We start from the raw sequence: 13,172 nt of genomic DNA, 5'->3' as shown, positions 1-13,172 counted from the left end.
GGCTAAAAGAGTAGGTGCTGCCGGACACGAGAAACAGCCTTCTCCTTTATGCTCCTCTTCACTGCCATGGGGCACCAAAACATCCTCAAACTGTTTCCTGGCTTTGTCTGAACTACATGAAAACTTGCCCAACTGGAGTCTTAAGTTTCAGCTAGGGCAGCAAATTACACTACAGAAGCCAAGATACAGAGACTGCAGGAAAACCCAAAAGTACAATATGATGTTTATGCTGGATATGGAAAACTCAGGTCTGATTCTAAACACGCCACATAGTGTTTAAGGTAAATGTTGACTGTTACATCATAGGTATTTAATAAATAATAGAGCTCCACTAGTTTGTGGAGCTCTATTATTACTACATTACTACATTTTTTAATGTATCCCAAGATTCAAATAAACTTTGCTGGTTGCATTCCTTAACCGTAGAGCACTGACGTCCATATTATTGGGAAGCTTTTTATTTTTTAAGGTGTATTTCGCCGCGAGTTGGCGACCTATTACCGTAATGACTAGTATGAATAAAATTAGGGGCGGCTGGCTTGACTGCTACTTTACGAGTGGAGGCTGGCTTGACCGCAGTCGAAAACGGCACCTACGCTTACGAAGCAAAGTTTAAACTGCGAGCTATCAGTTGCGCGGAGGAACATGGGAATCGAGCAGCCGCGAGAGAAATCAAGATCAACGAATCCATGTTTCGCAAGTGGAGGAAGCAGGAAAACGAACTTCGCCAAGTCAAGAAGACGAAGCTGAGTTTCCGCGGAAAAAAAAAAGAAAAACAAAATGCGGAAACAAGGCGAGGTGGCCCGAGTTGGAAGACCAATTCGAGCAATGGATTAATGAACTCCAACCGCTGCATATTGGTGTAAACATTGTTAAATACTTCAATAAAGTACAACCGAACTCAGTTTTGCTCCCGCTGCCTTTTTAAAAAACATTGTTTTAGCGTGCATGCATGTTACCTTATCTTTTATGCTAGCGTATGTTTTACCATGCCTGCGTCCAATAATACGGTGCGACTTATGTATGTGTTAAATACAGAAATAGACCCTGTAACTGAGATTGCGCCTTTTAATACTGTGTGCCTTATGGTCGTGAAAATACGGTAATTCGAACTGTATGGACATCGGTTGCACATGATTAAAATGTGTTAAACTAACAAATATGATTATTTTCAAGGAAAAGAGTGTAGAATTACATCAGTTTACCATCATGTGCAACCCAAAATTATGTACTTTTTTTCTGTATACACCATTCACCTGATTTGTATTTTGATTTCAAACTAAAGCTGAAAATCTGCAATTAATCTTCGTTTCATTCTGGTGGTTTTTAGAGCCAAAAAGATTGTGTCGATGTCCCAATATTTATGGATGTGACTGTTGTTGATGATCAATTGCACCATGAAGTAATATGAACTGCACTACTTGACTGCAACCAGAACAGCTTTCCGCTGAAGGAGGCGTCCATTAGCCTACTTCCAAGTAGCTGCATGGATATTCATGGCAGTGACACAAACAAAGCTGGAAAGGAGCCATCGCTTCAGGGGGCACCGTGGCAGAATGAATTTGAGAAAGTTTATCCAACACAGCGTGAAAGATGACGCGAGCCAGCTAGCTAGGGCGCAAACTAAGTAGCTAGCTGGCTAGCTGGAAAGGCGGCAGCTTGCTCAAAGGCATGAAGGCACTAAGCAGCAAGGATTTACAGCACCGACACGCAAAACAGACCCGGGCTTCTACCTGAATGGTGAGTGATCCTGGTTAAAGTAAGCCATTTTCAACAAAACAAAAACAAAAAAATCTAATTGGATTTTTCATTTATTGGACTATTATTGGCGGCATGGTGGCCGACTGGTTAGAGCGTCAGCCTCACAGTTCTGAGGAGAGGGGTTCAATCCCCGGTCCCGCTTGTGTGGAGTTTGCATGTTCTCCCCGTTCCTGCGTGGGTTTTCTCCGGCCATTCGGGTTTCCTCCCACATCCCAAAAACATCCATTAATTGGGGACTCTAAATTGCCCGTAGGTGTGAATGTGAGTGCGAATGTTGTTTGTTTGTATGTACCCTGCGATTGGCTGGCAACCAGTTTACGGTGTACCCCGCCTCTCTCCCGCAGTCAGCTGGGAGAGGCTCCAGCACGCCCGCGATCCTCGTGAGGATAAGCGGTACAGAAGATGGATGGATGGATAATTAGTGTCACAGTCCCAGAACAGTCCCTGTTCTGGGACTGTTGATTGCACTTACAAGACATAATGATATCCAATAAAAGAACTGTATAAAATATGTGGGATAATAATGTTCGCTTATATTGACACTGTCAGATTCAATTAATATTTTTATTAGCTTGGTTGTTGTTTGCAGTGGTGTCGAACTTTAGCAAATTTATGTATCTAGCGCATTTCATACACAAGGTGACTCAATGTGATCCTTAACCTGTTTGAAATAATTTAAAAACAAAGAGCAAAAAAAAACTTTGAAAAACAAACTACAGAAAAATAAAAGACCGCTTACTAAATGTACTAAAAGAACGTACAGTGCAAAAAAGATTAAAAACAAACAAAAGAAAATGCTCAATCATAAACATGACAAAAAAAAGAATAGTTTTTACCGCACTGCATCAATTACACTGTATTGCAGAGAATTGTTCCTGTTTTTGACTCTCTCGTAACTATTTGAGGTAAAATAGTAGACACAGCTCTCATTATAATGCAGGACAGTCCTACACCGCTGCATACAACCACATAAATAATAAAATAAACATATTTCTTTATCAAATTAATACCTCTCTCCCTGTCAAGCATTGACGCCTTTGTAAAGGTGCTCCAAAAAACTAACTAATAAAATGTCGTATGTGTAATTCTCTAATGAACAATTTTTCAAGGTTTTAAATTATGTACAATACAGTATGTCATTATTTGCAGCCAATACATTATCATCATCACCAGCACTAATTTGAGATGAAGCAACAGAAGAAAAGAAAAAAAAAAATAATGTATGTAAACCAGCTCAAATATGTTTGTAAGATTAGAGCAAAGCGGAAAGTGTCACATCTGCTCATCACTCGTCTAGCCATCACATTCACATGCCAAATATTTTCACCCAGATGGCTTACCAGGCCTGGGACAAGGTTTGAATGCGAAACATGCATAAAAAGATGCATCGCAAAAAGATGCATCGCAATAAGAAATCAAAGTACAATCAGACACCAGAGGACAGCATCAGATTGTTGTGGTGCAATTCTGATTAAAGCACCTTCCTCTACTGCATCATGCAAAACAACAAACATTCATCCAAACAAATGCCCTCTCCACAGATTCATTTGTGACCTGTGATCACTTTACAGTGGCTGCAACGCAGCAGACCACATGTGGGGGTGGCAGGCTGTAACAAAATGCCACTTATCACCAATGTTTAGAGCAGGAATGTGCAGGCCTATCTAGTGTCGCCTGTCAGCTAATTCCAACGTGAGCGCCAGTCCTGCAATGAACAGTAGTAGAAGGCTGCTAAAACAAACACCATTAAGAGCAAAAACCTGCATAGGGTCAGCAGAAATTGTATCAGACCAAGGCTGACAAGGCACTCAACTATCAGGAAACCTGACGGCCGTGTGAATTTCATTTCTTACCTGGGTGTTACATAGGCTTTATTTATAAGTCAGGAAAGTAGAATTTTCCACTTGGAATCCATATACTATACCCATCACATCTCAAGGATAGAAAACAGCAAAATTAGCCTCGAACAGTGTACACCCATAACAGTAGGTTCATTCCAACACTTACGCAGGACTTGGATATTCCCAATTCCTGATCAACAGCGTTCCCCAAATGCCTGTTCTGCAGGAATCACAGGGACAATTTGGAGCAATTTGTGGACTCACTCACAGGATTCACTATCAGCAGTACATCACATGTTCTGCTCTCTGCACCTTGTTTTGAAATGCTGGCAAACGGAAAAGCCTACCTACATATAGCCTATGCAAGGGGGGTGTCAGCCCAATATATTACAGTAAGCAAACTAAACCATAAGGACTGAGACTCTTGACACCTCACGATTCGATCCTATTACTATCTTGAATTGCGTCAGCATTCTGAATCAAAACATGCTTTTGTCATAAATGTCTTACTTAGTGTGTGACCATTAACTACTTACCAAAGAATATTTGAAAGACTAAACATTTATTCCCATTAGCCTAATTACTTACCTTATCACCTAATCAATAACTAAACGGAAAAGGTGGGAAAAGCTGTATAAATTAGAATGCAACATTTCCCAACAAATGTTTGTCAGCATTGCAAAAAGCCAACCATGTTTCTAACATTCTAGTCTGTTGTTTGTTTATATGTACCCTGCGATTGGCTAGCGACCAGTTCAGGGTGTACCTGCCTCTCGCCTGAAGATAGCTGGGATAGGCTCCAGCACGCCTGCGACCCTTGTGAGGATAAAGCAGTACAGAAAATGGATGGATGGATGGATGGATAGTTCACATTACACTGTAACTGTTGCCAGTACTGATTTAAATTTTCCATTTACAGCCCGTCCATTTTGCAGGAATTCAAGACCCGCGAGTCGAACGTCTTTTAGGATTGCGACGAAGTAATGTGTTTTGTTTTTTTACCCTTGCAAAGCATGTCATCCATCCATCCATTTTCTGAGCCGCTTATCCTCACTAGGGTCGCGGGCGTGCTGGAGCCCATCCCAGCTGTCATCGGGCAGGAGGCGGGGTACACCCTGAACTGGTTGGCAGCCAATCGCATTATTATTCTCTAATAATTTTATTTATTTTGTAAAACTTACAAGTTATGCATCCAGCAGACGTTCGACTCCCATTCCAGTACGCAGTGCAGACAAAAAAGGTAATTGAAAGCTTTTTTTTCTCCACGTCCCACGACAGCAATTTCAACAATGTATTTTTATAGTAATAGTTATATTTCTAAACTGCACAGGTTGCGCTTCGAGCAGAAGTAGGGAGTGGTTACAAGGAGAATGACAACCACACAAGATCCCATTCACTGCCACCAAAGAATAAAATCCAGATGTGGATCAAACTTTGCTAGATTTTATGCACAAAGTAATAAAAACCTGGACTATTCAGAAAACTGTAGAGGACAATTTGGAGGAAAAAAGTGCGGGAGCCCCATTTGTTCATGTATTTTTGTCTAATTTAATTCTGTACATAGTTATACTTGTAAATAAATTATTTTTTCTGTCAAAAGTACTTTCTCAGTGTTGTTTTATGTTCAGATGTTTGAGATTTTCACTAAAGAAAAACAATATTGGTGTCAAAGTCATTATTCTGCTTGATGTATCTGCTTTGACAAAAAGGCTCTCTTCTCAGTTTTTTTTTCCTCCAGAAACAGATTTGGCTGTAAGTAGCCTATATTTGACTGCTGATTTCTAAAGAACGGGATAAGCTCGAGACAAACTTTTTTTTCTGATGAAAGAATTGAGTCTGATGTTTCTTTTGTTGTTTACATCGTCATAGTACACAATATTCTGTGGGTCTTAAAACAATCTGTGAAATTGCTAGAAAACGCCTGGCAGTGAATGAGTTAAGAGGCTCCTCTGTCCTCCACTCGTTATCTGTATTAATGGCACCTGTTTGAACTCGTTATCAGTATAAAAGACACTTGTCCACTACATCAAACAGTCACACTTCAAACTCCACTATGGCCAAGACCAAAGAGCTGTCAAAGGACACCAGAAACAAAATTGTAGTCCTGCACCAGGCTGGGAAGACTGAATCTCGAATAAGTAAGCAGCTTGGTGTGAAGAAATCAATTTGTAAATGGAATACATACAAGACCATTGATAATCTCACTCGATCTGGGGCTCCATGCAAGGTCTCACCCCGTGGGGTCAAAATGACCACAAGAACGGTGAGCAAAAATCCCACAACCACACAGGGGGACCTAGTGAATGACCTGCAGAGAGCTGGGACCAAAGTAACAAAGGCTACCTACCGTCAGTAACACACTACGCCGCCAGGGACTCAAATCCTGCAGTGCCAGACGTGCCCCCCTGCTTAAGCCAGTGCATGTCCAGGCTCGTCTGACGTTTGCTAGAGAGCATTTGGATGATCAAGAAGAGGATTGGGAGAATGTCAGATGAAATAAAAATAGAAAACCTCATGCTTTGGAGCTGTTTTTGTGCAAAGGGACCAGGGCGACTGATCCGTGTAAAGCAAATAATGAATGGGGCCATGTATCGTCAAACTTTGAGTGAAAACCTCATTCCAATCAGCAAGAGCATTGAAGATGAAACGTGGCTTGGTCTTTCAGCATGACAATGATCCCAAACACACCACCCGGGCACACAAAGGAGTGGCTTCATAAGAAGCACTTCAAGGTCCTGGAGTGGCCTAGCCAGTCTCCAGATCTCAACCCCATAGAAAATATTTGGAGGGAGTTGAAAGTCTGTGTTGCCCAGCGACAGCCCCAAAAGATCACTGCTCTAGAGGAGATCTGCATGGAGGAATGGGCCAAAATATAAAAACACTGTGTGAAAACCCTGTGAAGACTGACGGAAAACATTTGACCTCTGTCATTGTCAACAAAGGGTATATAACAAAGTATTGAGATGAACCTTTGTTGTTAACCAAATACTTATTTTCCACCATAATTTGCAAATAAATTCATTAAAAAAATCAGACAGTGATTTTCCGGATTGATTTATTTGTTCCCCCTCAATTTTGTTCTGGTGTCCTTTGACAGCTCTTTGTTCTTGGCCATAGAGGAGTTTGGAGTGTGACTGTTTGAGGTGGGCACAGGCTAATAAATTATTTAAAAATCAGGCAATGTGATTTCCTGGATTTGTTTTCTTCTCTCATACGTGGGCTATACCTATGATGAAAATGACAGGCCTCTCTCATCTTTTTAAGTGGGAGAACTTGCACAATTGGTGGCTGATTAAGTAATTTTTTTGTCCCATTGTAGCGCTGCTATGTGTTGTGCATACAATTGAGAAAGCATGTACGTGTGATGTACTTGTCGCTTGTAATACCATCAGTATTGCAAAATTCCATTTTGTATCATGTAAAAAAATACCTATTGTGGTCTATATGATATGGCATGGTCATGTCGCACTGCGTTCTTTCCAGTGCATATGCCACATTGACTGTCTGGCAGCCCTTGCACTTGCACGATAAACCATCATCCATCATTCTCTCTCGATGGGATAAATTGAATATACACTTTTTCAGTTTTACCTTATTTGTAAAAGTAAAATAAAGACGATCGACATCGCTCAGGTATCTACATGGACGACTACACGTAATACCAACCGGTCCAACCATCCTCAAAGTACAAATAAATCTGGGTTTTTACATTTTCTTCTTTTACGTAATATCTGCAATAAAGCCAAACTCACAATGTAGTATGAAGTGTTTTTCAACAGCAAATTAAACTTGATTCACCGTAACAACCTGCTTGCGCTGAATGACAGAATGGATTTATATAAACGGTAAAAAGAATAATGCCACTGATGATGCAGCAAAATGAACATAGATGTAAAAAATGTGAGGTAATTTTGAGTTGGGAATACTACACAATGGAACATAATACTACATACACCATTTGAGCTTTGAGGATTCCCTGCACACTGCTAAACTCACCGTTTTATCAAATAAAACACTCTGCTTGAGCTCACATTTCTATGCTTCACAGCAAGATGCATCAATGTCTAATTTTCCCTTCAGGATCAACAAAGAAGGATATATGGGTAAACTCATCCTAACGAGGAGAAATCTGATATATGTTAATTAGAGGGATTAAGAGGTGGAAGTAGATTTGGCTACCTCTAATACCGAATAGTCTCAATTCTAAGTAAGGCTATCCATGTCCTGATAATTATAGTACAGAGATATTGATTCATTTACTTATTGGATTGAAAGCAATTAAACTAATGTACCAAAATGTACAATTATTGCAAGATGAATGACTTCTTCACAAAAGCTCTTTAATTCCACTTTGGGTTTTGAAAGATTAGTGATGGAAAAAAACACTACAGACAACATCTTAATGCTGAAATGGTTGGCTGTATATTCTTTTTTTTTTTTTTTTTTTTTTAACCAGCTAGGTAGCTAGCTTTGCAATTTGCCCTAAAACAGACAACTTTAGAATATGAAAAAAAATCTAATCTGATAAGCGGTGAAGTTATTTAGCAACCTTGAATCTTGCCTTGAATTGGAGCATGATGCAGATGCATCCCGCATTCCATGAACTGGATACTATTCTGTTAGCTAGAAGGATAATACTACTACTACTGTTACAACTACTAATAATCATCATCATCATCATTTTTTATTATATATATATAGATAGATAGATAGATAGATAGATAGATAGATAGATAGATAGATAGATAGATAGATAGATAGATAGATAGATAGATAGATAGATAGATAGATAGATAGATAGATAGTAATTATAATAATAATATATTAGATTTATATAGCGCCTTTCAAAGGTTAAGGATTCACTAACTAACAAGTTAAATAACTAACTAGTTAAAAAACAAGTCAGAATTTCAACATTAGCTCTCAGAGAAAAGTGTTTTCCCCTTAGGATGTTTACATCCTGACAAATTACTAACACGCAACGAAACAGAAGTAGTAGTTATGAGCTAAATCCCACTATTCTCAAAGGTCATTCATTCAAACTCGATATACACAATTTCACTCCTGATCTGAATCAAATTTCCCTTGTCTCTCTTTGGAAGAGCACTTTTATAAGCACTGCAATCTTTAAACAGCTCATCACATTTAAAGAGCATTCGAGTCCTGTATCTTCTATGAACCGCACTTTACATTATTTACAGCGCTCCTATTTTATCAGGTTCACTGAAGGAATCACAGTCTCTTTGATAACCTCTGTCTTCCAGAGCTCAACCGCATTCACGTTCAAACAGTGTGACAGGTAGACACAAACGTCAGACAAAAATCTCGACTTTGTCCAAAAGCTTCTTCTTCTTTTCCTTTCGGCTTGTCCCGTTAGTGGTCGCCACAGCGTGACAGCCTTTTCCATGTAAGCCTGCATCTCCTGCATCCTCCTCTCTAATACCAACTGCTCTCATGTCTTCCCTCACGACATCCATCAACCTTCTCTTTTGCCTGGCAGCTCCAACCTCATCATCACATTCTACCAATATACTCACTCTCTCTCCTCTGGATGTGCCCAAACCATCAAAGTCTGCTCTCTCTAACTTTGTCTCCAAAACATCGAACCTTGGCCGTCCCTCTGATGAGCTCATTTCTAATTTTACCCGAGCTGGTCACTCCGAGAGCGAACCTCAACATCTTCATTTCCGCCACCTCCAGCTCTGCTTCCTGTTGCCTCTTCAGTGCCACTGTCTCTAATCCGTACACCATGGCTGGCCTTACCACTGTTTTATAAACTTTGCCCTTCATGCTAGCAGAGACTGTAGTGTCACGTAACACACCTGACACCTTCCTCCACCCGTTCCAACCTGCTAGGACCCGTTTCTTCATTTCTTACCACACTCGCCATTGCTCTGAACTATTGACCCCAAGTATTTGAAGTGCTCCACCCTTGCCATTTCCAGTGTATTCAATTAAATATAGGTTGAACAGGATTTGCAAATCATTGTATTTTGTTTTTATTTATGTTTAACACAACGTCCCAACTTCAGTGGAATTGGGGGTTGTACATCTGCTGTTGTAAGTAGCCCTCTGTTCCTGCCTCTTCTGGAAAAAAAAAGTGTTCACTACAGCCATTTGCATCCTTTTTGCAAAGTCTACCACCATCAGTTCCTTTCCTGGATGCCATACTTACTCATCACTTGCTCAGAACTACTTCGTCTAGCGCCTTGCAGAATTTCTCTTTCACCTCAAGGTCACATCGTACCTGTGGGGCATAGCTATGATGGCTGTGTGATATTTCAGTTCATATTTTTTAATAAATCTGCAAATATTTCAACAATTCTGTTTTTTTTAATGTCAATATGGGGTGCTGTGTGTACATTAATGAGGGAAAAAACTTTACTTCAATTATTTTAGCAAATGGCTGCAATATAACACAGTGAAAAATGTAAGGGGGTCTGAATACTTTCCGTACCCACTGTATGTCTTTATGTCTCAAAAGTGTTCTCTGTCAATTGACTGTCTGTTGTCTTACTAGAGCAGCTCCAACTACCAGAGACAAATTCCTTGTGTGTTTTTGACATACTTGGCAAATAAATATTATTCTGATTCTGAACTCGGCATCACATGGTTTATGGGCACCATGTTGTTACCATGCGTCTCCATTTCCCCCATAGGAGGGCGATTAACTAAACTGTGCCCATTTTTTGATATTTTGTAAGTGGATTTTTGTCTTGTGTGGCTGCTCCACTCGTCCCGGACGAGGCGTAGGTTTGCTGTATTTCCCCAGAATCTTATTCTTTTTAAGCTGAAACAAAGTGACTATTTCTTTTTGAAATGTGAGGCTAATTGTTTCTTTACTGTAACTAGTAGCTAGTCGCTCTTAAATAATGCTCACATTCAATTGTTTTAGATTGATTTCACGTGTTACCAACAGCCCCGCGACCCTAGTGAGTATAAGCGGTGTAGAAAACGGATGGATAACTCGCACTGGATATACAGTACACCGGTATTGGCTGTGATGACGTGCCAATAAAGTTTATTCAAACCAAGTACAACACACACAAAAAAAAGTATAAAAAGGCATGTATAAAATATATAATTGCCTATTGGGTTAATATTATGCAATAGTAAACATTGAAATTCCTTGAAGCGTTTATGAATATCGGTAGGGATAAGATGAAAGTTAGGTAATGCAAACATAAGGCGCATGCTGGCAGTATATGAAATGGGGAACAACATGGCGCCCAAGCACAAAGCTGGTCAGACTTTCTTCCTATAAAACTTTGGTCCGGGGTGTACCCCGCCAAAGTCAACTGGGATAGGCTGCTGAGGACAAGCGGTGTAGAAAATGGATGGATTACCAATCACCATAATATTCATACAAATTGTGAAAGTACTGGACCTGTTGATCACTTTTATTTACATTGATTTCTGCATGGTTCTATACAGCTATATATATATATATATATATATATTCAAAAGTACTCGGGGTGGAGTATGCATGTGCCTGTTGTGTTTTGTGGTCATTTCAGGATAATTTCATTAGTGTCTGTGAGGCTATTACATGGACCTTGGCAGAGATTTGCACTCTTCTAATGCCCTGCTGGTTACGTAACAAATCTTCACTGAGAACGCTCCTTTTCCCCCTGAGGTTGCAGCCTTTGCGTTCCATATATCATAGATGAATGTGGCCGACCATGCGTGTGAAATACACTTTTAGGACCTCCCCTGGATTTTATGGCATTGACTTCGATCTGTTAAATTACGGAACCTGATAAAAATCCGATTCGTTTCTTAGTTCGAGTGTGTAACATGCGTCTCCTGTCATTCAGCATGTCCGCGACCATGTGGGAAATGGCCAGCGTGTAAATGAACTGATCTGTCATTTCTACTTTAACCAGGTCTCTCCTGTACCCAGAGACACAATTGCCTAGGGCCCCAAGCTGAAGGGGTCCACAAGAGTCAACTGACATATCAATGACAAAACAATGGTACCGCTTTAGACACCACAAAGACAATGTGTCCATAATCCACCGCAGAGGTCTCCTGACAAGCGGTTGCTGACTGGGGGCTAGTTCATGTCCCTGAGAGACGGCTGATATTGGTCCATATCGACAACACAGCTGAACACCAACGTAGGCACTGCAATGACAAGTCCATGTGCCAGGAGAGGCTAACCGGACTGGCCCTGATTTCAATGGAAAGAGCTGTATGAAGGTCCTTGGAAATGAGAGACAGTTGAAGGCCTGCAAGCAGCGGCACCACTATTGTACCGTGGACCAAGGTGTTGGCAACTCTTAAAGTTCTTGCTTTACTTGCTTGTGGTTTTATCATTCTGAAATGTTGGCACATTTCAGGTTTATTTTGTATACCATGTATTTAAAGTTGCTAAAGTGAAGTTGTTTGTTATTCTTTTTGTTTTTAAAGATCTCTTTTCTTATCCATCGTCCTGGTTTTTGTCTTAAGAGAGGGCTGAGTGCCTAGGACCGCCGAGGTCTCTAGAAACGCCCCTGCCTGTGCCAATCCAAATACGAAAGAAAAAGTTTGTCTGTGTCAAGCATAGCATAGTTCAAGCACACAAACGCGGTAGGTAGTTTGGCTCCCATTTTAGCAGCGAGGGCCAACTTCCATGTTGAGCCGGGAGGCAAAAGAGGCTTAAGGCTTACTTGTCATGCTCGTGGATGGCCCCGAGCGAGTGCGGGCTGTCGGCGCCCTGCAGCAGCCTGCAGCTCGCCAGGTGCCGCTGGTATCGCTCCTTCAGGCACACGTTCTCCGTGCACAAGTCGCACACTTGCCGCTCCAGCTCCTCGATCCGCGCCCGTTGCCTCTCCAGCAACTCTCGCTGTGTCTCGATGATCTTGTTGAGCTCTTGTAAATACTCCGCAGCCCTGCCGGGGTTCTCGGTGCCCGGGCTGTCCATGTCGTCGTGGCGCAGGAAGCGGCTCGCGTGTTTGAGCGACGCTCCGGGCTGGGGGGCTTCAAGCGCAATGCTCGGGCGGGTTGTTGCGCCTTTTACGCCTCGCCATTGCTCGTGACGGCGGAATTCCGAATACGGGCGTTCTTCTTCTTACAGCCTTCCCGTACGCGAAACAGTCGGCTGTCGGTCACGCACAGAGCGTCGACGTCACAAAGAGCGAGCGGACACCTGTGACGGGTTTAACACGACCTCCCCGAGGCTGACATGTCCACCACGACCACGCCGCCGCCGCCGCGACTTTCTGTAAACAGACGCCGGCTGTCAAGTGGGCGGAGTTTACAAGTTTTATGAATCTGACAGCAGGTCGCGTTGAGCGCATTACGGCTCAAGACAGATTACACCCTGACCCGCATTTATTTAGCTCCGTTTATCATCACATGCAACGCACTAATATGCAATATCACAGTCCTGACTCTACGTAACTCATCTATCTATCTATCTATCTATCTATCTATCTATCTATCTATCTATCTATCTATCTATCTATCTATCTATCTATCCATCCATCCATCCATCAATCCGATGTTTCTTTCGCTGACCCATGTGGCACAACTGCCCCAAACAGCAGCGCAAGGACAGGGAGACAATTGCAGGAAGTGGAAGACAGC

The 13,172-nt window shown here is 41.5% G+C and overlaps 1 protein-coding gene across 4 annotated transcripts in view; it reads right to left on the bottom strand.

Moving 5' to 3' along the window:
- LOC133409169 (IQ motif and SEC7 domain-containing protein 1-like) overlaps positions 1–12,807 on the bottom strand; it is a 129,339-nt gene extending 116,532 nt beyond the window's left edge. For all 4 annotated transcript variants that reach the window (XM_061688812.1, XM_061688830.1, XM_061688821.1 and 1 more), the window contains exon 1: positions 12,254–12,807. In XM_061688812.1, coding sequence (XP_061544796.1) covers positions 12,254–12,507 — 254 coding nt within the window. In that variant the 5' untranslated portion in view covers positions 12,508–12,807. The remainder of the gene's footprint in view (positions 1–12,253) is intronic.
- Positions 12,808–13,172: the final 365 nt, after the last annotated feature.

The sequence above is a fragment of the Phycodurus eques genome, chromosome 1 (genome assembly GCF_024500275.1).
Source record: "Phycodurus eques isolate BA_2022a chromosome 1, UOR_Pequ_1.1, whole genome shotgun sequence".
NCBI lineage: Eukaryota > Metazoa > Chordata > Actinopteri > Syngnathiformes > Syngnathidae > Phycodurus > Phycodurus eques.
Note: the sequence above shows the minus strand (reverse complement) of the source record. Positions and strands in the feature narration are given on the sequence as shown.